A 25,183-nucleotide genomic window follows, 5' to 3' on the forward strand; every position below is an offset into this window, starting at 1 on the left:
AACAACAATCTGAAATGCAGAAAAATACTTTATTATCTATCCCTAACTGTCCTTCAGAAATAGAGAAAACTGAACTAAACAATAACTTTAGAAGTTAAAAAGCAATATCATGGCCACTTTCAATTATTCACCAAGTCATAAATCATAATATGATTTATGAAAAGTGGAGCCGGCTTTGTGGGACAGTGGGTAAACAGGCGCTGGTTCATTTTCTGGCTGCTCGACTTCTGACCCAGCTCCCTGCTCATGGCCTGGGAAAAGCAGTAGAAGATGGCCCAAGTGTTTGGGTCCCTGCCACCCACGTGAGAGACCCTGATGAAGCTCCTGGCTTTGGCCTGGCCCAGTGCTGACCATTGCAGCCATCTAGGGGGTAAACCAGTGGATAGAAGAAGATCTCTCCATCTCTCTCTGTAACTGACTTTCAAAATAAATAAGTCTTTAAAAGAAAAAAGAATACATGAAAAGGCATTTCCCTGTAAATATGGGTTCCCAGCAGCTGTTTAACTGCTATATACCTAAAGATCATTATTTGGGCTGGTGCTGTGGTGCAGTCCTCCCGCTGTGATGCACCGGCATCCCATATGGGCCCAAGTTCTAGTCCCAGCTGCTCCTCTTCCGATCCAGCTCTCTGCTATCGCCTAGGAGAGCTGTGGAACATGGCCCAAGTCCTTGGATCCCTGCACCCACGTGGGAGACCAGGAGGAAGCACCTGGCTCCTGGCCTCGGATCAGCCCAGCTCCAGCCACTGAGGCCATCTGGGCAGTGAACCAGCAGATGGAAAACCTTGCTCTCTGTCTCTCCCTATCATTGTCTGTAACTCTACCTGTCAAATAAATAAATAAAATTTTTAAAAGAATACAAGATAACTATTTGTTTTTTTTAGTGCTTTTAAAAATTGTATTATGATTATTTTAGTTGAGAGGTAAAAACATACAGAGAAAAAGAGAACACATGAGAACAAGAAAGCTCCCCCTCACTGATTCCCTCCCTAGATGCCCGCAAAGGCCAGGACTCGGCTGGGGAAAGCTGCGGCTATAATCAGATTTCCCACGCCAGTGCACAGGATGAGAACCAGCACCCATAAGGGATGCCGTTGCCATAGCTGGAGGCTTAGTCCACTATGCCACAGTGTCAGGCCCTGCTCCACTTTTTTTTTTTTTTTTTTTTTTTTTTTTTTGACAGGCAGAGTGGACAGTGAGAGAGAGAGACAGAGAGAAAGGTCTTCCTTTGCCGTTGGTTCACCCTCCAATGGCTGCCGCAGCCGGCGCGCTGCGGCCGGCGCACTGCGCTGATCCGAAGCCAGGAGCCAGGTACTTATCCTGGTCTCCCATGGGGTGCAGGGCCCAAGGACTTGGGCCATCCTCCACTGCACTCCTGGCCACAGCAGAGAGCTGGCCTGGAAGAGGGGCAACCGGGACAAAATCTCGCACCCCGACCGGGACTAGAACCCAGTGTGCCAGTGCCACAAGGCGGAGGATTAGCCTAGTGAGCCACGGCGCCGGCCTCCGCTTCTGGTCTAGCTCTCTGCTATGCCCTGGGAAAGTAGCAGATGGCGGCCAAAGTCCTTGGGCCTCTGCACCTGCGTGGGAGACCCGGAAGAAGCTCCTGGATCCTGACTTTAGATTGGTGCAGTTCCGGCCATTGTGGCCATTTGGGGATTGAGCCAACGGAAGGAAGACCTTTCTCTCTATCTCTGCCTCTCTCTGAAACTTTCAAATCTTAACACACACACACGCCAGTCTAAATAATCCCTGGGTGTAATTAGATTAAAATATTTTTTACATTACCACTCTTAACATCATGTGATGGCCAGTACAGCAGCCACTTGCCACATATGGCTCTTTAAATTAACTGTTAAAATTAGGTCCTTAGTCACAGAAGCTGTATTTCTTAAAGATTTCATTATTTATTTGAAAAGCAGAGTTACAGAGAAGGAGAGACAGAAAGAGATGGATCTTCCATCCACATGTTCATTCCACAAATGGCCACAACGGCCAGGACTCAGCAAGGCTGAAGCTAAGAGCCAAAAACTCTATCTGGGTCTCCCGCATGGGTGGCAGGGTCCCAAGTAGTTGGACCATTTTCATCAGCTTTCCCAGGCGCATTAGTAGGGAGCTTTATGGGAAGCGGAGCAGCAGGGACTCAAACCAGCTATGGGATGACAATGTTGCGGGCAGCGGCTTAACCTGCTGGGCCACAAGGCCAACCCCAATACACTCTTAAAATTAGGAAAGTAGGGTTTCTTATCTAACAAGTCCAGGCATTCCCGAGATGTGTCACAGAGTAAGGCCAGGCTGATCGCAAAGCAAACCATGAAGGCTTGTTTTACAGAATACAGAGTCTGAGAGACTCCAGTAGTTCTGAGATGGGCACGTGCTTCCACAGAGACCAAACGTGGGGTTTCAAAGTGATACAGGAAGGCACCGGGGCTCGCTGAGCTGCCACTGTGCCAACACAAAGAAAGGCCCAGCCCACCGCCCCTGCCTACTCTGCTTGAACCTACCCCTACTACGTGAGAGGGGCTCTCCAGGGGCAAACATCAGGTGCTGCTTCCTCCGTGAGAACAGGGGCAGGACACAGGGCAGTGTTATTTTATACATAAGCAATAATAAACTGACACAGCTTCCTAAATACTGTTGAAAACCCTCTCAGCATGACTTTTAAGAACGGGGAGGCGGTGTTTTAGCTTTAAAATCCAAGTCAAATCCTACACAAGGTAATAAGCATAAACAACGAATATTTTAAGAGCTAGATTCTGTGTGATGGTAAAGAGGAAAAAATAAGAAAGGATTAGCTTCCTGGGTACCAGTCCCGGACGGCAAGCCCTTCAGATTCCCATGAAGCCTTACAGCTTTTTGTTTAGAGTCAAGTCAGCCACGACCTCTGATTGTGGCCATTTCCCACATCTGGGTTCGCCAGCGCATAAACTCCTTGATCTAGTTGTGAGGTACAGAGTAGACCGAGTGAGACAATTAGTCAATTTCTGGGCCCGGAGATGGATTCAGTCCAACAGACAAGCCACAGGGCCTTAGGGTCAGGGTGTGTGGGTTAAACAAAACCACACGTTGGGGGACAAAACGTTTCTCTTAAGTACATAATCCAATTGTTTGCTTTAGCAGGATGTCCTCCCACCAGCATTGCAAGAGCCCTCCAGCGCCTGAGCCCCTCTCTCCAAACGCTTCCCCTGTCCCTGGCCACGCTCTCCCTTCAAACTCTGCATCTGGTTTTGCCCCCCGCCCTCCACCCCCAGACTGTCTGGGGGCTAGCACAGCTACACTTACATTTAACAGCAACAAAAAAGAAAACACTCAGCTTTAGCTTTAGCAATAAATGGAGCAGAATCATTTCAGGGGGAGCAGGGGCGGGGAGAAGGAGACCCGCAGGTGTCTATCACGTTGGTCAAATAAGGCTACAGGTTAGATAACAGACCATACAATCGCTGGTTTATATATTCGTTTGTTTATAAGGTAATTATGAACAAGGTATTAAAACTGCCAATTACTTGAGTGACGAATAAAATTTTCCTTGCAGTAAAAATATGCCCCAGCCAAAGCCAGCAATTTCCTGAGCTGCACACCTCCTAAATTGCAGTGTGAAAGTGCTCAGTTATAGACGGAGCCTGCACAGTGCCGTCTTTGTCAGCTCTGCTCTCTCGTACAAAAATCCCTTACAACTGCCAGGATAATAGCCCCTGTATCGCAAAAATTTAAATCTGTCCTAATGGAACTGAATTAAATCCAAATACCAGTTTCTTATTAACTCTCAGACCAACTGGCAAACAACCACCTGATAGGGCCCATTCAAAACAAAAAAACAAACAAACAAAAAAGCCTGGCTTTCTATCATAAAAAAAAAAATAGAGAGAGAGAACCCCAACCACACTGAAAAATCTAGATTAAACATCTTCATCATCTGAGACCCAAGAACCATCATATTTTACGCAGTGGGTCACCAACAGCCACTTCTGGAAGACAAAGATTTGTTTTCACTCCAGCTTTTTCTCCAAATATGGATAAATGCCCAAACAGATCAATACATTAAAAAGCCTTGTAGTTAATTAATATTTTTTGGCAGGAAACAGGCAACACTTAAAGAGAAACAAAACTGTGCGAACACTTTTTTCCATTGCTTTAAGGTAATGTGGAAATGCCCCTTCCCCAGTGTTCCCAAGATCATGATATAGTACTCCACGTACTGGACGGTGTTCCAGGCTCTCCATGCAAATCCCTACTAGAGGCTAGGAATATTTTGGTCTTCTATGTTGATAGTACAGGGAGTTTCACAGTGGAATCATCACTGAGGTGAAGTATAATTAGTCCCTTGTGGACAGGCAGACTCGGGGGTTTGGTTGGTCAGGAACCAGGAAAAACAGGGGCCACAGGTATTTCAGCCGTGGCTTCTCGGGTCTAACCATGATGGTTTGATTTTGTTGCCATTTTCAGCTTCAGCCAACTTTGAGAAATATGTTTAAAATGCAGAGGCCACCAGGGCTTACTATCGTTTTCATCTGATGGTACGTGCTCCCAGGGCTGGAGCGAACAAGACGGATATGGCCCTTGACCTCAGCAGGCTGAAAGTCCAGTGAGAACAGCAGGCAAGGGCAGAGGCCAACACTGAGATAAAGGCTAAGATAAGGACGGGAGAGAGGGCAGTGGGAGCAGAAAGAACAGGCTCCCAGGGCGGAGGGAGAGGGTAGGAGGTTGACGAAACTTCTCACAAGGAGTGAAGACTAGGACGGATAAGGAGCCGACTGGGCAAGGGAGACGGGTGGCTGGCATCCCATGCGGAGGCAAGTGGGAGCAAAGCGAGACTTCTTGCCTCCGAGGAAACAGAACATCTTGACGGCTGGAGGATGGAGTTCAGGGTGGGAACGGGAGAAAGACAAAGCTCATGAGTGCGTGGCTGGAGGGGGCAAGAAGAAGTCAAGCATGGAGGTATTTGGCCTTGATCTCAAGACTAGCCCTGAGGGAGGCCAGTGGCAACAAGAACATATGTGTGTGTTAGCGTGGCTGCTGCCCTGGGGGTGGGGTGCCTCTAGGAGGCTCCTGATTGGATGAGGACAGCTGGTCTCTCCGGGTGCTGGCCGTGTGGGTAAAGCGACTCTTCTGGCTTCCAAGCACAGAATGTGCCTCTCCCCTCCCCTAAAACTCAGGCTCATTCTAGCTCTGCAACCTTTGGCTGTGGGGACCCAGCTCCACCCTGCTGCAGCTCCCATTCACTCTATCTGTTAGCACTGTATTTCACGTTTCGGACAGGGCATGAGGTGCAGACCAGGGTCCCCTCTTGCTCAGGTATGAGATGGCCCTGATCCGGGTCATTCAGTACTGGCATTCTGACGTGTCTTCAGTCATTAGGAAGATGGAGAAGGCAGTTGTCTCATACACAAGACATATGTTTGTTCATTCTGACACTCTGAACCTAAAACTGAGCCCAATGAGAACAGTAAAATCCTAACCGATGAGGCCAGTGATATGGACCCAGGGCTTGGCTTTCTGACTCATATAATCTCCAAAAAGCCTATGGGCCTCGGAAGAACCCTCATGCACTCTTCCGTGGTGTTAGTTTATTTCCAAAGTCTGGAAGGAGAGTCACTGAGTGGCATATTCTTTGTTAGTGAGAAACCTGAATATCAGGTTTGTTCACGCTGGAACTCCCGAACCAATCAACTGCAGCTTCTTGATGAATAAGAACAATCCGTCCACGGTTTCCACCGTTTCCTGACTATTGCACAAGATAACAGGCAGCTTAAAGCCCTGCAGAGGTGATGTGTAAAGACATGCTATCTTGGCCACTTACAGAAGGTATGTGCATTTGGCATTTTGCTTTTTCCAGAGGATGTGTGCACTAAAATCTACTGTGAAACCATTTTTAAAATATACTTTGAATGCTTCTTAGAATGCATTACTCCACCCACATCCCTTAAGCCCAATCCACTTACTGCAATTCACAAGCTGCTGAATATGTGGTCTTCCCATACAAACAACCATCAAGCAAGCACATTAAAATGTATTGGCTGGTACAGTCAGCACAACCCCAAGGAAATACTGAATTCTATATATAACTGGCAATGAACCATCCTGGCACCATATAGAAAGAAGTTACAAGTTGTTAAAGAAACACTTTAAAGGTCACTTATATTTCCAACAACAATCCTCAATCCTTGCCCCCCCCAAAAAAAAAAGCTTCCTTGACAACTGCTTTGGCTAAAATAACTAACACCTCATAATACCAGGTTTCTTTTAACCGAGAGATTTGGCAAGCAAAGACCCTCTCCCATGCAGATAAAAATAAACTGCGTCTTTTCCAGATAATTAAGAAGTTTCATTAAAAGAACACATGTTGAGACTGGTCCACTGTTTCTGTGGGCTTCAAAGAATAGAGCCAACTGAGGAGACCTGTGCAAAGAGACAGATTCTTGATTAGGAATTAATGATACTAGCCAGCAGCAAGCCACGGTGTGAGCAGCAGAGAGTCGGTTCTTTCAGCTAAAAGCCGAGTCCACATAAAATACAATTATCTTTTGGATTACAAACCGGACCAAGGAGGCTCACACACAGAATTTTAATAGAGGTCCTACAATAATCAGGGCCCTATTCACGTGCCAGGTCTAACACATGTTAAAAATGAAACAAGAAATATGGGTCAAAAGCCCATTCATACCACATACAAAACAACCTTCTTTGATCCCCAACTGTGAATTCAATTTAGTCCTCTATGTAAACAAATGTAAAGGCGCATCCTGGAAGACAACAGGATAGAAACTGAAATAATTTATGGGGAGGAAAAATTAGCTCTGTTTTGATTCGGTAAAATTTTTGAAGTTTTCTCTACCACTCTTCAGAGGCAGAGGCAGCCCAGAGCCTTTGTCACCTAACAGACCTCTGTCATGATTGAGCTCTGAGCCTTCCAATACTTACCTGAGCTCATGATTCACTACCAAGTGAAGGCAATCTCTAACTCATCTTTGGCTCCCTGGAACTCCTGGTGCAATGGATGGATTCAAGACTCTGACGTGAATCATCTTGAGTAGCTACTCACACGTTTTCATGATGCAAACCCACACCAGAAACCAGCATGCTGGTTTAAGAGTTGCTGGCCTGGAAAACCAAAGCTAAAACTGTTATACTCTATACTAGTCAATCTGCTAAAAGGAAGGCCTCTTTGATACAAGAACTCAAATTATGGTTCCCCAGAGTGGAGATTTTGATTGCATTCTTGGTTTCATGCCTGAAAGTACTACACTTTGTGAACCTTGATTTCTGTGCACCTGTAAATAAATAAATAATAAATAAACAAATGGAGGGCAATGGAGTGGGATCTCCAGGTTTCTGGGAAGTTGTGATTCTAGACTTTGATGATAAACACTGCAAATGACCAGAAATGTGCTACCAAGGCTTCAACGACAGTAGACTGTAAAAACCAGACTACTCTCAAGCCTTGACTCTCTTGGTGGGGTGTGTGCGTTGGAGGTGGGGGGGAGGTTAGCTGGGGGTGGGAGGAAGGTTCATTCACCTTTCTCCTCTATGTTGCTGTCCCAATGCCTTGCTGCCCAGCCAATCATCTTCTTGGTACACCTTTATTTTCCTGAGCTGTATCATCCACCAGCTTTCAAAAAACCATGCATAAAAGGTGCTTCTCCCCTCCCACGTTTGGAAATATCTTTATAGGACTGATAGTTCCGGTGTGCATAGCATTTAGATTAGGAATACTTTCCCTTAGGATTTGGAAGACACCTTTTTAGTGTATCATTCATACATGGATGTAAGTGAGGAGTCAGAGCCGTTCTGATTCTCTGTCTCACTGTTGCTCTAACTTAAGTACATATCAGAATTAGGGCTGGGACGGGGTGGGAGGTGCAGGCATTTGGCCTGGTGGTTAAGATTACAGTTAAGACACCCCCGTGTGAGGCAGGCATTGCGCAGTGGGTTAAGCAGCTGCGTGGGATGCCTGTATCCCATACTGAAGTCCCAGCTACTCCATGCTCCCAATCCAGCTCCCAGTTAATTTGCCTCAGAGGCATCTGGGTTCCTACCACCCACATGGGAGGCCGGGATGGAATTCCTGACTCCCGGCTTCAGTCTTCTAGCTTTCGCTGTTGTGGCCATTTGGGGAGTAAACTAGCAGATGGGAGTTCTGTGTTTCAAATAAAATGTTAGAATATGAATTGCTCTAAAAATTAAAAGCATGGGAACAGCAGGGACTCCCTGAAGCACACTCTAAGTTTCTGTTTCAGTGGCTGCAGGGCAGCATCTGAGAATCTGCATATTTGTCAAGTTCCCAGGGATCCCAGTCCGTATTTCTGCGGCTGTAACAACAACTGAAGGAAGGAACGAAGCTTCCCTGGCTCATGGTTTTCAGAGCTTGGGATGGCACCAGCACATAGTGAGGGGCCTCCTCCTGCATCCTAACAGGACCGAGGGCATTAAACGGAGAGATGGAGCAAGCGTGTGTGTTCGTGTCTTACTCTTCTCACAGAGCTACTGGAGCCATCATGGGGACCCCTCTTAATGACCTCATGAATGCCCATTACCTCTCAAAGTCCCTACCTCCAAATGCCATTGACACGATACTGGGCAGCAGGTTTGCAATACATGAACTTTTGGTGACAACACATTCAAATTACGGCACCAGGTTATGAGTGCTGCTGGGAGCACACTAGGAAAACTACTACTGATCCTCATAGGCAAACTCATGGGGGGGGGGGGGGGAGGGCGGGGCACGGTGTGGAGGAGGAGGGAGGGAGAGGGATAGGGAGAAGAGAAGGGAGGGAGAGGGAGAGAGAAGACGGAGCTCCTTCATCAGTGCCCACAATGGTCAGCCCAAAGCCAGAAACTCAATCCAGGTCTCCCATACTGGGGGCAGGACCCAATTATCTGAGCCATCATCACTGCCTTCCAGGGTCTGCAGCAGCAGGAAGGCGGAGTCAGGATCAGAGCTGGGTATCAAACCAGGTACTCTAATGTGGACACCCAGGTACTCTAATGTGGGACACCCACGTCTTAACCCCTAGGCTAAACTCCCCCTCTCAGAGCTTCTTCTACTCCTGGTGTTCTGCAACACTCCTTGCCTGAGTTCTTGTTCTGGGCAGGCCCTTTCAATCTAGAAATGTGTACTCCTGGTGCTGCACATGTGGTTTTGTATCTTTGACAACTTTTTGTCTACAGATATCTTTGTGGAATTCCAGTTACACAGGGTTAGACCTGCTACCTGATCTATTTCCTCTTCTTCCCCCCTTCTCCTGTTCTGCATCCCTGTCTTTCATCTCTGAGAAACTTCTTCACCATTTCCATTATTCTGCAAGTGCCTGCTGTATTTTCAACTTATTTTCTGAATACTCACTTTCTACAGCACTTTCCTAGCTTTGTAGACACAGCTTCTTTGCTTTCACTGCAAAGAGAGGAGATTTGTTGTGAAGTTTCCTTCCCCTTCCATTGTCTCCAATTCCCTTTTCTCATTTGTTTCAGATTCTGACTTTACTGTCAGAAACTTCTTAACAACGTCTGGTGATTGCTGGCTTTTCATTCATAGTTAATAAAAAGCAGCACTCGGGAGGGTTTCAGGGCTGTGTGTGACAAGGGCTTGCAGGGTGGTGCGTCTCAGCACAGAAGACTGTGAGAAGCCCTACGACTTCAGGATGAGACAGCCTCATATCAGTTTCTGTGGGTCCTAGCTCTCAAATCCTGCCATTTCCAATCTGTTCCCGTCGGGAAAAGTGAACAGGGCAATAAGCTCAGAGCGGGTGGTATCAGATTTGACTTAATGCCCCTGATTTCAGAAGATGCTGTCTTTAATCCCCCACGCCCTGCATGGCTGGGCCCGTGTCTTAGATTCCAGACTTTGCATTTAAGATGTCTCCCCAAAAATAAACTTGCAGTCTTCTATGCCAGCGGGAGGGCAGGCACTGGGCATCTGGGTTTTAGAAGAGGAAGCCGGAGGTCTGATGACTCTTAAACAGAGTGTTAACTGATCCCCTGTTTTCGGTCCTACTCCGCACCCCTGGTTTTATAGGCTCGGAATTTCTGAATCATTCTCAGCTTTCACAGTGCGCACACACACAAAACTTGCTTTTGAGGGGAATCGATTCCACTTTCTCCCTCTTTCAAGTCAGTTACAATTTATCCATTTGCTTGCAAAATTTTTATGGCATCTTTCATTTGTATTGTATCCTCTCTTTGTTCTCTATTTTCTCTTTGTTCCCCTTGGCATGCATTTTTTTTATTCCTCTACTTTCATTTTAAGAGGGGTCAGAGTCACATGAAGGCAATCAGCGCACCATGCTTAATAGGAAGCCTTCCACAGAAATTCAATCGATGAATAAAACCAAGTTTTCTTTAGAAACCAAAACAAAGCCTTCCCTCAAAAAAAAGCTACTGTCATTTTTCTTAATTAAAAACCCAACTTAGATTTGTATAAGATATTTGACCAAGAAATTAGCATATATAAAACAATTTTTGCTTGATAAGTACAAACCTGAAAATACTACATCATTATTCTGAACTCTGAATTAATACACACTGTACAGAGGGCTGATTTTGTAGGAATATCAGGCTAATTAATGCCATTTTAGTTTCTTATATACAGTTCATGGTCCAATGAACTAGGGATATCACAAACATAGAATATCTCGATTTCACCCAATAATTTGTCGCCGTGAATAAGACACGAAAAATGTGGTGATGATAATCAAACAGACAGGCAATTACAAGCCCTTATCTTTATTCACATACTGGCACTGACTATTAGGGGAGATGAGGGTAGCTGCTGTGGCCCTGAGCTGTCAACATTTTGTAAGAACATAATAGAGACGTGAATGGCAAAGTGCAAATGCCACACAGTTGGAAGCATAACTCATCTATCAGTTGTATCACCACCCCAAACTCACTGTACTAAACTGATGTTCTAACAGCGAGGTGAGAACACAGCTGGGATAAGGCAGCCCTGGATTTTTGATCAACCATGTTTACAAACCCTATTTGAAAACAATTCTTATGAAAATGACAACAGATTTAAGGGTCTCAGCTGACTACAAACTCAGCAGGAACCAATATTACAACCAACGTGGAGCTTAAAATAGTAATACAACCTTAAGCTCCATGAAAGAAGAAAGATGGTCCTACCACAGGGTTTATAAGTCAGACCACATCTCCAGTATCTTGTCCTGGGTACTGCACACTTGACGTGTGTTTTGAAGGAAAGGACTTTAAGAGTTTACACCTACACTCTTAGGGGGTTAAACCTGAACCATCCAGTACAACAGCCACTGGCTATGAGGAACCATTTAAATTTAAATTAAATTAAATTAAAAGTGCAATTGCTCAGTCACACTAGCCACATTTCGTGTGGTCAATCCACACGTGTCTCGTGGACAACAGACACGGAACATTTCTAATGTTGCAGAAAGTTACTGGACAGCCCTGGCCTAGACCCCTAGTTACACAAGAAATGGGAATGAGAATGTAATCCAAGGGAAGAGAAGGCTTTGGGAGAGCCTTACAGTGTAAAATGTCCAAGTATCATTAGCAGGAAAGAGAAGGGAGCCGTTCTCCCCAGCCCACAGGTAGAGGCTAGAGCAGGGCAGAGGTCAGTTTAACATGCAAGCCCTAGCAATCACGCTCTGGAATTAGTCACTACGATAAACCTCCTCCCCACAAATGAGCTCTTGTCCCCTGCAAGTGCTTAAGGGGAGGGAGGCTAGATGACTTCCCTTCCAGGGATTTCTCAATAAGCAAAAAAAGAAAAAGAAAGAAAGAAAAAAAAAGTCTCTTCTGATTCCAAGTCACTAGGGCCGCACAAAGACATGCAAAGCTAACAGAAGACGGGTTGTAACCAGCTACACAACACAGTGAACCATTTCTAACTCCGTTCACCTTTTCCGTGATACATGGGGACTGTGCTGAGGAAAGAATGATAAGCCTGAAGGAGAATCACAGTGAGACAGATTTATGCCAGCCGATGAACTGACTCTTTGCCGAAGTCAGTAAACATCCATTCACCTTGTTTCCCTCTGTGCTAGACCAATACCTTGTGTGGAATCAAACACCGATCAGTGAATTAGTAGTCTGCTAAAGTTAAAAGCATCGTATTTGCCTAGAAAAATAAAAGTATGCTCATTTTGATTCTGTTCTACAATATATTTTTAAAATGTTTATTTTTTTTATCTCTCCACTATTGCAATGTCTACTCTTTTATCATAAATAGTCACACTTTTCAGTCGTCTGTGATTCTTTGGTGTCTGTTTCCCCCACTCAAGTGAAACCATGGCTATTTTGCTCCCACTGTAGCCCTGGCATGTGGTAGATACTCTGTACATGTTTGCTGGAAGAATGAGTGAATGTATGGCTTAGTCCAAAATTATCTGTGTGGTTAACTTTTCTCTTCCTCTCCTTCTCCCCCCATAGACTCACAACATCATTTTAATTCACGAAATCTCATTTTTTTTCCAACGTAACAATTTTGAATTTTACTGAATGACCCATTGATCAATTGGCAGTATTTTTTATGTCCATAAAGCTGATCCTCTCCACACTGAACTTGACCTTCCCAGACACAGCTTGCTACAAAAACTCCTGTATTAGCAGTGTTTATCCTGAACCTATACCATTTTCTCAATCCCTCCTCCAACTTCATTGTAGCCATTTTGATTGCTGCTTTGAAGTAGGAGGTACCCCTGCTGGCAAGAGGTTTCTCTATGCCAAGTGAGGCGTGTTCTGCCAAGACAGACAAAACAATAAAGCTGCAGCCAATTGCTTTTCATGATTGCCATGGCAAGATTCAACATGTATCTCTGTCCTGGCTTAGTTACTTTCCCTCCTTCTCTTTCTTATTTTCATTTCTCTGCTGTCTTCCATAGGCCAGAGGCTTAGGGATATAGATTGGTAGAGAGACCAAAACAGTGGAACAGAGATCCAACCAGTTACCACCTCTTCTTTCTTTGGCACAAAGTTGCTTTCAAAACATCAAAGGAAAGACAATTATAAACACTTCCTCTGGAGCACTTAAATCACCTGCATGTCTGTCTCCCTCCTCTCCCTCTGTCTTCAGCCAGCAGATAGAACTGTCTCTCGAGTAGGCTGCAAAGCAAACTGAAAAATGCAGGTAATATGCATGCTTCAAGCACCACCCAACATGGGATACACATGGGATACATGGTTAGACTGTCAGTGTTACTGTGCATGAGCAATAGCAACTGTTTTCTATATCAATACAAATATACTGGGGCCTATGCTGTGGCATAGAGGAAAAAGCTGCCGTCTGCAGAGCCAGCATCCCATATGGGCACCAGTTCAAGTCCTGGCTGCTCCACTTCTGATCCAGCTCTCTGCTATGACCTAAGAAAGCAGTAGAAGATGGCCCAAGTCCTTGGGCCCCTGCACCCATGCGGGAGATCCAGAGGAAGCTCCTGGCTTTGGATCAGCACAACTCCAGCCATTGCGTCCACCTGGGGAATAAGCCAGCAGATGGAAGACTTTCTCTCTCTCTCTCTCTCTCGCTCTCGCTTTCTCTGCCTCTGCCTCTCTGTAACTCTGCCTTTCAAAAGCTTACAGTCAGGGCAGTCAAAGTCTGATTTAATTAGAGCGGGAGAAGGAGCATTCCAGGCAGGGGGAAATGTTTATGCCAAGGAACCCCTTGGGCAGAATCAACCTGGCTCATGCTTGGGTCTGAAGGCTTATTCCAGAAAACACTGGATGGGAAAGAGGACAAAGATCATGCAGAACACTGCATGTCTTGAGAAGGATTTTGCTCTTGACCTAAGAGCAATGGGGAACTGCTGGAGGGTTGAAAGGGCCATGTAATGATCACAAATTTGTTTTTCAAACAGTCACTCTACATTGAGAATTCAAAAACCTAGCAAGCTTGTATACTGGGCACTAGTTTATGATTGAATATGAACATAAACTTACAGAATGTTTATCACAAATTCAGCTCTCTGTACAATAAACTCTCTTTCATGTGCAAGTCACATGCAAACATTTTAAAATCCAACAAAAGGATATACTTTATCATATTAAGATGTTCAAATGTGTTTCTTAAGCTTCTTTCTATTGAACACAATGACAGGATGCATGGACCACTGACAACTGTAGCTCTCTAATGAAGACATGAACCCATTCATCCCCGTCACAACAGCATGTATTTTGGGATGAATTCCGTGCTTAACGTGGTCAAATTTCATGGGTTCTACTACACCCAGATGTGGGTAAGGATGGGATATGGTTTGTGTCCACTTAATCAAAACAAAGCTCTCTGATGCTCCCAGCAACTTTAAGTTCTAATTTTGGCTAAAGCTGTTCTGACTCCCTTAATTAATATGACAAACCAGTAACCTCTTCTCAAATATTGACTTATAAAGGTTTTGGTTTAAAAAAAAATGCTAACAACTACTTGAGCTTCACTACATACTTAAAAAATTACTCAGACACATCATCAGTTGAATACATACATAGTGTTTGCTTTCCCTGTTGCTGTCTCTGAGCTAAGATCCTACTCAAATATCATCATTTTTTAAAAAATGTACTTATTTAAAAGGCAGAATGAGTGGAGAGGGAGAGGGAGAGGGAGAGGGAGAGGGAGAGGGAGAGGGAGAGGGAGAGGGAGAGGGAGAGGGAGAGGGAGAGGGAGAATCACCTTCCACTTACTGGTTCACCCCCTGAATGGCCACAATGGCCAGGGCTGGGCCAGGAAGAAGCCAGGAACCAGGAACTCCATCCTGGTCTCCCACATGGATGGCAAGAGGCCCCTGTACTTGGGCCATCACCCACTGCCTTCCCAGGTACCTTAGCAGGGAGCAGGACTGGAAGCACAGCAGCTGGGATTGGAACCAGTACTCTGGATGTGGGATGCAAACATCCCAAGAGGTGGCTTAACATGCTGCATCACAACACCAACCCTCAATATGGTTTTTAAAGGTCTAAATTCAGTTTGATGAATTATTTAAGTAAACTCAGTGGCATACAGCCAGACAGCAGTCACTTCCGTCAGCGTCTTTCACACTGATTCTTTTAAATCATCTGATTTTTGGAATGTAATGAGAACGATGAGCTTATGAGTGAAATTCCCCCTTAATACAGAGTTGCGTTCAGTATATAAATAACAGAATACTACAGATGGCATTTCTGATCACTAGTTTACGCTATTCATCCAGTCAAGGCCCAGATGATTCCTACCCCATGGCCCATTTCTCCAGGTGGGAAACAGAAATGTGACCCTATACCCAGCAGGGCTCAGAGCAGAGAATGGCCCCAGAGATCTGTGAATGACAGGCATTTAGCAAGTTAGGGCTGTTAATTATCAAAGCTACATGACATTCCTTTCTGGAATTTGATTTTGAAAATGAACACTATCTGGGAAAAGGGGGAAAAACAGATAGAGATTCTTGGATTAACTGAAATACAGTCATTTCATTCCCATTTTTAAAAAAATCTTCAGGGGCCGGCGCTGTGGCATAAGCATGTTAAGTCACCGTTTGCAATGCCGGCATCCCACACGAGCGCACTGGTTTGAGTCCCAGCTGCTCCACTTCCGATCCAGCTCCCTGCTAATGCACCTGGGAAAACAGTGGAAGACGAGCCAAGTCCTTGGGCCCCTGACTCATATGGGAGAACCAGAGGAGGCTCCTGGCTCTGGCTTGGTCTAGCCTCAACTGTTGCAGTCACTTGGGGAGTGAAAAAGCGGATGGAAGATCTCTCTCTCTCTAACTCTGCCTACAAGTAAATAAATAAATCTTTTTTTTTTTTTTAAAAAAAAAAAAGGTCTTCAGTTACTCCCCAAACCTGCAAGCCACATAAGCATGGAAGACCCCACATGCACTGACCCCTCCCAACTTCCTCCAGTCTTCTCCTTCCTGACTTCCCGACACCTCCTCTGCCCTCCACGGCTCCACCCACCCTGAAACCTGGAAGGGCACACCCCAGGCCAACCCCCCACACACACACTGGGCGGCATGCGACGCAGCCTATGGCTTCCCCTTCTGCCTTCCCCATTACTCAGAGCCCTGGGAGAGCACAAGCCAGTCCTGTTTTCCTGATCCCTAGCACTTGGCAAAAAGGAGGTGCTATCAAAGGGCACACGGAACAGCTTCAAATTCACCTTACAGACACACGAGCCCTCAGACCACCACTGCTGTTCAATCACTAATGCTGAGTGTCCATGCGCTTGCAGGGAGCTTTCTGAAGGGGACAATAGTTTTTCTGCTCATTCTCCCCAAACGCAAAGTGCTTTCCCGCTCCTTCATTTACTGCTCTCAAGATAATGTTTCTGAGTCCCACCATCCTCCTGTGACCCTCCTGCACAAGAACCCACTCTGGCCCGCTGGCTCCAGCCTCTCTGCTCCTCTACCAAGCCCACCAGGACTGTGAGGGGGTGGGGGCAGCTCACACGTCTTGCAGCCCTTTTATGTACCTATGCCATTTGATACTGTACCGGAATCATTCGTGGATAGGTGGGCAGACATCTTATACAGATAAACAGAGTTAATTAAGTCTGTCTAAGGTCAGGTAGGTCATTAGGATGAGCCAGGACAAAGACCTCTGTGCCCCATTCTGTGCTCTGGCCTCTCTCTTACTGCACAAGGGCCCCCGAGATCTCTCTCACCCATTTAGGTATGTAATGAGCATCTTCTATATGCCGCGGATGGAACCAGGCTTGCTGAGAGTTCAGCAAGACCAAAGTCCTACCCTGGAATGAGACGCCTGACAGGTGCCACTAGGGACTACACCTGTTGCACCAGAGGGGAGTTGCAAAACTGAAAGAAAAGTCCCCGTCCTTCCTGGAGTCTGGAGTTTGACAGTAGCTCCAGTCCATGCCACAGGCATTGCCTCACTGCTCACCACCCCATGCTGTTCTCTGTAATATACGATGGGCCCTCGAGGGAGGGATGCGACTCTCATGTGTTCCTGTTTCCCCAAAACCCCTCCAAGAGGGGAGGAGACATGGTGGGATGGAGCCAGATCTCAGATCTCACGCGACACTGGGTCCCAGGGCCAGCAGATGGGGGAGAGCCACCTGTCACCCACACGCCCTTCCAGGTCCTGCAGGCAGGCACTCCATCAGATCACCACACCTGGTCCACCTGCCTTCAGTGTGAGCACACACATGGCGTCTGGGAGTGGGGGTATGTGTTCTGTCACTGTTATGGTTTTGTATTCTCAGTGTCGGGATCAAAAAGTGTGAAGGGCACAGAGGATGTGAAAAAAATCTGTATGTCTGAATGCTGAGGTCGCCCCAGTAGGCTGATACACTCCGTCTTAGAAAGACAAATGCGAAAGGGGCTTTTATTCCCCCCACATGCACACACACTCCAGCGTGCACTCACCGGCCCCGGTGGTGAGCTGGACTTTTTCCCTTTCAATTATTACCACTGTCATAATGTATTATTATTGTTTTACCAAGTATGGACAGTACGGACAGTTGAACCCAAGTGCAGCATAACACAGGTATACTGTCTCCGTTGTCAATCTTTAGCTGCTGGTGTAGACTAAGGGTCTGATGTAGACTACAGAGATCTGTCTAAATTATGCCAAGTGCATGCCACTGTTCCATAATCACTCCTTAATTCATAGACTAATTAAGCACTAACTCCATGCTATACACCTGCATGAAGTGCTGGGGAAAAGAAGTCAGCCACAGAGGTCACAACACAGAGGGGAAAAACACAAACAAACGCATTTTGTTACTGGTTACTGTGTCACAGCGGATATACAGGTCCTTTCTGCAAAACACCTGTGTGGGACAGAAGTGCACTTCAGATTTCAGAGTGTTTTGGATTTGGGAATATTCACATAGACTCTTAAGATTTTGGAGTTTTGGTTTAGGGATGCCCAACCCATCCAAGGCAAGAGCTGGACAGGGCAGGGTTACAGATGATCCCCCATCCGCTACTGCGGACAACCACCCTGCATGCAGGCCCTAACTCAGCTTCATCTTCCTACTGAACCTTGCATTGTCTGTCTCTGACCACTCACTCCTTCCCCACTTGCTCTCTCTCCCCAGCTCTCGTTCGTCTTTTGTCTTTCTGTTTCCAAGAAAAGCTCAGCTCTGCGGGGGCAGAGATTCTTGTTTTGTTCCCTGATGAATCCTGGCCCTAGAACAGTGCCCAGTTCCTGAGAGGAATTGGTAAATATTCACCGGCCCCAACCTCATGAAAGACCACACCAGAGCTCTCTAATCCTTTTAGCCTCCTCTGTTTGCCTTCATAGCATTCATGGTAACTCAAGTCATCTTGCAAAGTCCATTTACTTATCTGGTCTTTTCTCACCCCTCACTAGAATGCAAACGTCGTGATAAAAGGCAATGTGTCCACTTCTTCACTCCTGTGTCCCCTGCGCTTGAAACAGAGGCTGGCACACAGTAGGCATTTGGTAAAATGTAGAGGAATGAATTGCTGGGGTCCTCACCTTCACTCATCAGCCCCCATTCACAGAGCACTGAGTGTGTGGGTGAGCTGGCTTTACCTGCACTTTCTCTCCACATTTTCCCAACAGCCCTGGAGTTAGGCATTCCATACTCTCATTTCAAAGGGGCACAATGACAGTATCTTGCCCAAGGACACAAGCCTAGGAAAGGCTACAGCCAGCCATCAGCTCCAGGCAACCTGACCTGAGACTTGCTTTTAATCTCTCTCCTGGCAGGATGGGAGCTGCCTTGCAAACAGGACCACCTTGCTTCTGGGCTGCTGGGAGAGTCTAATTTGCAAACGCCAAATCTCAACTCTGAATCTCCTCAGAGGATTCGCACTGGTAGAGCACATGTTGGGTTGGGGGAGGGGAGGTCCTACGAGCAAAAGTGGCAAACTTGTCCCGAAGGATGAGCAATGTCATCCCTGGCAAAAGGACAGACTATACAGCAAATGACGGACTTGAGAGATACGCTCTACCTTTGATGTCAGAAATAAAAGAGAAACAGCTCATGTGATGATGAACTTGACACTATCGTAGTTCCAGAAATGTTTATGCAATACCTGGCCAGAATTGGCTGAGGACAGTGTGTTAAAAGGATACTCCTGGGCCCATCCAACCCCATGAACTTGCATCTCTAGGGATGGGGTCAGGGGACCTATGTTTGCATCAAGCACTGGGGGAGCCGCTGTGACAGCCACTGAGCTAACACTTCTCAACTACAGGACATTGGGCAGGCATCTGCAGGCTGGGCAGCACTCTATCAACCATCAGCATCAAGACTAAGACCCAACTAGCTCTACTGAATAACCAACAAGGCCTCTTTTTGTTAACAATAGTGTTGCATCACTCAGGGATTCAAAGTTCTCTAACCTAGGACACAGTCTCAAACATATCCATGGCTCGAGCTGGTCATGTCACATCACATGAAGTAGGAACTAGTACATCCAGGATAATCTGCTCGCTTCTGCTAGGTCCACAGTTCTCCTGTAGACGTGTTCACTCCAAAAATTATTCTGCTTCTTCTCTTAAATATAATCATCAGGCCGGCGCCGCGGCTCACTAGGCTAATCCTCCACCTTGCGGCGCCGGCACACCGGGTTCTAGTCCCGGTCGGGGCGCCGGATTCTGTCCCGGTTGCCCCTCTTCCAGGCCAGCTCTCTGCTGTGGCCAGGGAGTGCAGTGGAGGATGGCCCAAGTGCTTGGGCCCTGCACCCCATGGGAGACCAGGAAAAGCACCTGGCTCCTGGCTCCTGGCTCCTGCCATCGGATCAGCGCGGTGCGCCGGCCGCAGCGCGCCAGCCGTGGCGGCCATTGGAGGGTGAACCAACGGCAAAGGAAGACCTTTCTCTCTGTCTCTCTCTCTCACTGTCCACTCTGCCTGTCAAAAAAAAAAAAATATATATATATATATATAATCATCAAGGCAGAGTTAGGAAACAGCAAAAGAAAACTTTAAAAAACACATACAAACCATGAGCTTTGCCCCTCCTATGCTAGCTGCTTTCTGAGCCAGTTCTAAGTGGCACTCAAAACAACACAGGTCTACTTAAGATTCCTGTATCCCAGATGACCCTAAGATGGGTCGTATGGGGGCATGCAACCACCACCCTCCAGCCCTGGACATCTTGCCAGGATTCCCTGACATTATCAGAAGTAGAACCTTACTGAAGTCATCTCTGGACATGGGGTGTTGCTGACCCTGTACTAGCTCCTGGTTGCTATAGTTACGAGAGGAGGTATAGTCTACTCTGCATCCAGCCCCAGCAGCTGGGAGAGGCCCCCATGGCCAGAATGACGGCAGCACAAGGTACACACAAGGTACTACTGTTACATCTTATGCTTAAGACTCCAACTAAAGCTGCTTTTCCTTACCATGGCTTTCAAATTATTTAACCTGTGCAAATCATGTAGAAATATGTTTTCTTACACACATTTAAGAAAAAATTCATAAAGATTAAGAAAAAAATAAACCCTTGATAACCTAAATAGTCTTGAGAACTACTTTGAAAGACGCAGGATTTGACTGTGGTACTACAGCAGGTTTCTGAGCTAGGTCATGTGGTTTAACAGATTCCTTCTGAAATTGCAGGAATGTATTTAAGTGCTGATTCTTGGCTCTGATTATTTCCAATGGTTTCTACATAGGAGAAAATGCTCTGCCCTACACAATGCAACACGAATTAATGATACTAGAAACAAGGGTTGTGTACCGCACTATCCAAGGAAGCCTGCAGGACAAAAGGAAACATTTGTAGAAGAAAACAAGCAGAGAGTGGAAATTTTTTTTCAATATATTTTGTAAGTATGAAAATGATTTTTCACTCTCCACACGGAATTAGCCAGCCCGACACATAGATTACTCTTCCCAGAGTCTTTGTAATCCAGGTAATAAATCGGATCTATCATTATACGAGATGAACAAAGCAGTCACCAGTCAGATGTACTCCAACAAATTAAGGGGAAAGAAAGTGAAATTACTCAGGCTGATCTGACACACAGCACTGGCTAAAGTGAAACAAACAAAACTGCGTGCAGAAGAGTCCAAACGCTGAGGTTGTCTAACTTTCCAAATGTCATTCTAGCTCTCTAATGACAAGGTATAGTGTTAAAGGGTACAATCACTGGATTACTTCTTTCCAACAGACGTTTCTGACTTTCTCACAAGTTCTGACGCCTCCAACTCTCTATACCAAGCCGAAGAACAGACGCTGCCCACTCCCTACCCGGTTTCCAAAAGTGCACTCCAGACACCCCCCGCCATGAAATCTGTGCCATGACCCACAAGGCGCTCTTGGACGTGCTGATGGGAACTGCCAATACTCAGGACGACAGTGAAGCATAGTGGGGTGGATTTTAAAAGGCCCCATTGGTCAAACAAGAAAAGCTGAAGATGTTTAAGGTACCCAAATCAGTATCCCATTTAAACTCTAATATGCTAAGCCATTGTGAAAGACAAAGAAACAAGGTATTAATGCCAGCAGAAAAACATTTCTTAAATTCAGTGTTTATTTGTCAAATACCAACTGCTTTTTTTCTTTCATTCCTTTCTGTTTCTGATCTTTGGAAAAACCACATCAGTATCAAATGTCACTTAATTCTTATTCAAACAGAGGAGAGCAGACACAGCAGACACAGCGGCTGCACCCGTGACTTGGCTGACCTGGGCCCTCAGTAAAAACAAACCTCTATAAATCACCAGATGTAAGCAATTGTGTAGTGATCACTTTAATTAATTGAACAGCTTTCCTGAAATGCACTGTATAATTTCAACTCTCCCAACACCTTTCCCAGAAGCAACTAACAAGAGTGGGTTCTTTTCCTAAAGTTGTTTCAAGGAAGAAAACACTCTCAACTCCAGGAGCTTACAGATATTTTTTAATCATTCAACATTCAGGTGATAGATTACTTAATTTTAGAAATCAAACTTTGGGCTGGCAAATGCTACGTGTAAATCCAAAAGTCAAAATTATCCCCAAAGCTATGGCAATACATATATATAAACATGTTACCTGGCTTGAAAACATAAAAGACCTTACATAATTTTCAACTGAATTTGAAAACTCTTATTTGCAAAAGAACAAGCAGAGACTTTTCTGACTTTCATGTACTGAATTTTAGCTGCACAAAGCTGATGTTTTCCATTGCTGTTGCTGAACCTGCAGGCGCCATACTTAAAAGAGGATACTCCAATGGCTTATAACAAACGCCTTTCCTGCTCACAAAACCACTCTGATCACTCACCACCAAGAACTATGTAACACGGACTCCACAGATCCCATGCCAACCACTGAGCCATACCAGAATTAAAGTCCTCCTCTACAGAACATAATCAAATACACGTCTCTCCGGAGTGAAGGTGATTTGTTTGAATCTTTTGGCAATGAAAGCAAAGTGGAAAGTCTGTTGCTCTAAGAATATTTGAAATTTAGGAGTAACAAAGCTGGAGGCTGCAGAAGAAGTGAATCAATTTAAAGAGCCCTTCTTAATAATACCCTGAAGGAAACACTCAAATTTGGCTTATAAGATCTTTATGCTGGTTCAAGTAGAAGTACTGGCCCTGGCCCTACAAACATACATGCACAATTCTGCAAAATTCCACTTACAAGGAGAGAAGTGTAATATTGGCCGAGATTGGTCCTAGATTTGGAAAAGTCTCCAGTTCATTGTTGTTGAGTTTCCTAGAAAAAAAAAAAAAAAAAAAAAGACAGATTAGGTAAGCAGCAATTCCTAGAGGTGAAAACTTTTTAAAAGAATTACTTAAAGATAACTTTCAAATTAAAAGCTGTAAATAAAGTACTACAAACGTCCCTCACAGTGGACCGGTGTGAGGGGTAATACATTTTATGGAGAACTCAAGAAGAAAATAACCCAGACTCACACTTCTCGAAGGCTTTGAAGGTGGCTCATGGAACTTGCCTTGATGACAGATAATCTGTTGTGGCTTAAGTCCCTACAAGAAAACAACAATAAAATTACAAATGCTCTCTTAAAATTACCATTAGTGCTCAGTGATATGCAAGTCACAGGGGGCTTATGAACCACTTCCAGCAACACTCGTGACAACGGGAGGAATAACTGGTCCATTCTGCCCACTCACAAGATGGCAACCAGAATGGCAAAGTCAAAAATACAACCTCCACGCACAAAGTTTGTTGAAGAGGCTGGCAGATTCGAATACTTGAAGCCCACAGACATTTTAAGAGCTGTTTTCTGGCACAGGGTGAACAGATCTTTTGTGAACTGGGCCCTTGGCTCCCATGCCTTCCCTCGCCCAGTCACTCCCTCCTTGACATGATGACATCATGGCTCAGGAACAGTGGCTCAGCAGGCAGGTTGCTGAACCCAATGCCTCTAAGAAACTCCTTTATTATCAAAAAAAAAGCAAGCACCAAGGTCCTTAATGCAGTCAGACAAAACAGGAATTGCTACTCAGGCGCTCTGAATGAGCTTCTCTGGGTTAAAGCACCCGATTATTCAAGAAAGTAGAAAACAGCTGGAATCCTTGGCTTTCTTGCATTCAAAAACATCGCAGCATCTGTTACTATATCTGAGACCACATCAGCGTTCTAACAAAGTTAAGCGGACTGTACAGAAACTTACAATCATTAAAATCAAATTTCAGTGACTTCTTACTCAAATACTCTAACTTAGTAGCAATTTCCATAGGGCATTGCTATTTAAAACAACAAACTGCTGCATTCATAATACTCTAGGCTAAAAAAGACATCTCAGCATTAACATGTGAAATATGGAACAAAATCTGTCCAATAGGCTTGGTCACCTTCCCTATACTGGTCAATACTCTGACTATGGGCCTTCAAAATGGTGTGGTATAATGAAAACGAAATGGCTGAAAATAGCTGTTCAAAACCAGCTTAACAACCAGTCTGGCTTCCAGCTCCTCCATCAGAAGTAGTTAACTAACCCTTACTAAGTTAATCCTTATAATGTTTAAAATTAATAGTTTTAAATAATCATACATAAGTTGATTGGAGAAAGCATGAAATCATTTCATGCTTCTGCATCTGTTATATGCATGAGTGTCCTCCTCCCCCCTCAACAAAGGAGAGAAATCGCATCCAGAGAAAGCACAGTGTGGCTTGGTACTTGGCTTACTATTAGAAATCAGACATCCTTTCAGCCTTGAGTTTTTGTTTTGAGAATAAACCTAGATTTTTTTCTCTTTCACCTGGAAAAAAAAATCTGCAAAGGTTTTATTTGAAATATGTTTGCCTAAAGACCTACCAGACAGTAACAGACATGAGTAGATTTGTTCTGGTAGAGTTATAACATGAAAAAAAAAAAAATCTGGCACAGTCTTTAAACTATAAAAATCCTGCAATTACAACCACTGCTGTGCGCGCTCACCACGCTGGCTGGAGCCAGACACTTTCCCTCACAGCTCAGCTCAAGTCCATCTGGAGTTCATCAAGGAAACCGTGAGCCCAACAACTCACGTTAGGATTCAAACAAAACCTGTGTGCTTTTAGCACCCCAGACAGTCACAGATTTCCCACATGGTTTTAAAAACAACCAAGGCAAAGAGTCCTTCACCTGGGAGGTGGCAGTCTCCCTTGGACCTGCATCCCCTATTGTTTCAAGCTTTCACAGAAAGGACACTGCCTGTCATTTACCTTTAACCCAGGTGATTTTCCTCTTAATTACAAAAACCGAAAACCACACTCCTCACTTCACTGTAAGGATTATTTCACAGGGCAGTCCTGGGAGAAAGGAGACTGCTAGCGCTTAGCTTCTCTTCAACCAGTCATGGGATGAGATCTCCCAACAAAAGACCTTTAAAATCAGACACTGCCTTCAGAGACCACTCATTCCTGACCCAGAAGCAGGAGCTGGCAACCTTAAACATTTCAGTTATTGCAACACACTTCCATTCTTGAGTTTTGTGTGCTATTAAAACCACATTATATGTGGGAGCAAGAAAGGAGAAAAGAAAGAGAAAGAAAATCACTCTTAAGTGACTTATACTGCTAAATACTTAAAGCAGTGAAACTTTCAATGTACCTAAATTTAGATTTAATACAGTTTACATTTCAGAAATAATTACTTTCCAGTTAAAGGATGTCATAGTTTCCTAATCTTCCTTATATTGTTTTTATGGCTAGACCATTACAGAGAGAGTCAAGTTGTGCAAATGCCCATGTCTTCTTAAATCCAGAATATAACACATTCAGTGAAGGTGATTCTTATTTTTTAGATTTCTATTAATGAACATCATCCCAGGAAACTTTTTAAAAAGTGTTTCTGTAGTAAAGTTAATAAACGAAAAA

The 25,183-nt window shown here is 45.0% G+C and overlaps 1 protein-coding gene across 2 annotated transcripts in view; it reads right to left on the minus strand.

Annotated features, from left to right (window-relative positions):
- The window catches only part of LRIG3 (leucine rich repeats and immunoglobulin like domains 3), a 48,761-nt gene that overhangs the window by 19,842 nt on the left and 3,736 nt on the right, over positions 1-25,183 (minus strand). For both annotated transcript variants that reach the window (XM_002720902.6, XM_089307425.1), the window contains exons 2-3: positions 22,774-22,845; positions 22,499-22,573 (exon numbers count right to left, since the gene is read on the minus strand). In XM_002720902.6, the coding sequence (XP_002720948.3) occupies positions 22,499-22,573; positions 22,774-22,845 (147 nt within the window). The remainder of the gene's footprint in view (positions 1-22,498; positions 22,574-22,773; positions 22,846-25,183) is intronic.

Source organism: Oryctolagus cuniculus, chromosome 11, assembly GCF_051225735.1.
Source record: "Oryctolagus cuniculus isolate XC-2025 breed Fujian yellow rabbit chromosome 11, ASM5122573v1, whole genome shotgun sequence".
Classification (NCBI taxonomy): domain Eukaryota; kingdom Metazoa; phylum Chordata; class Mammalia; order Lagomorpha; family Leporidae; genus Oryctolagus; species Oryctolagus cuniculus.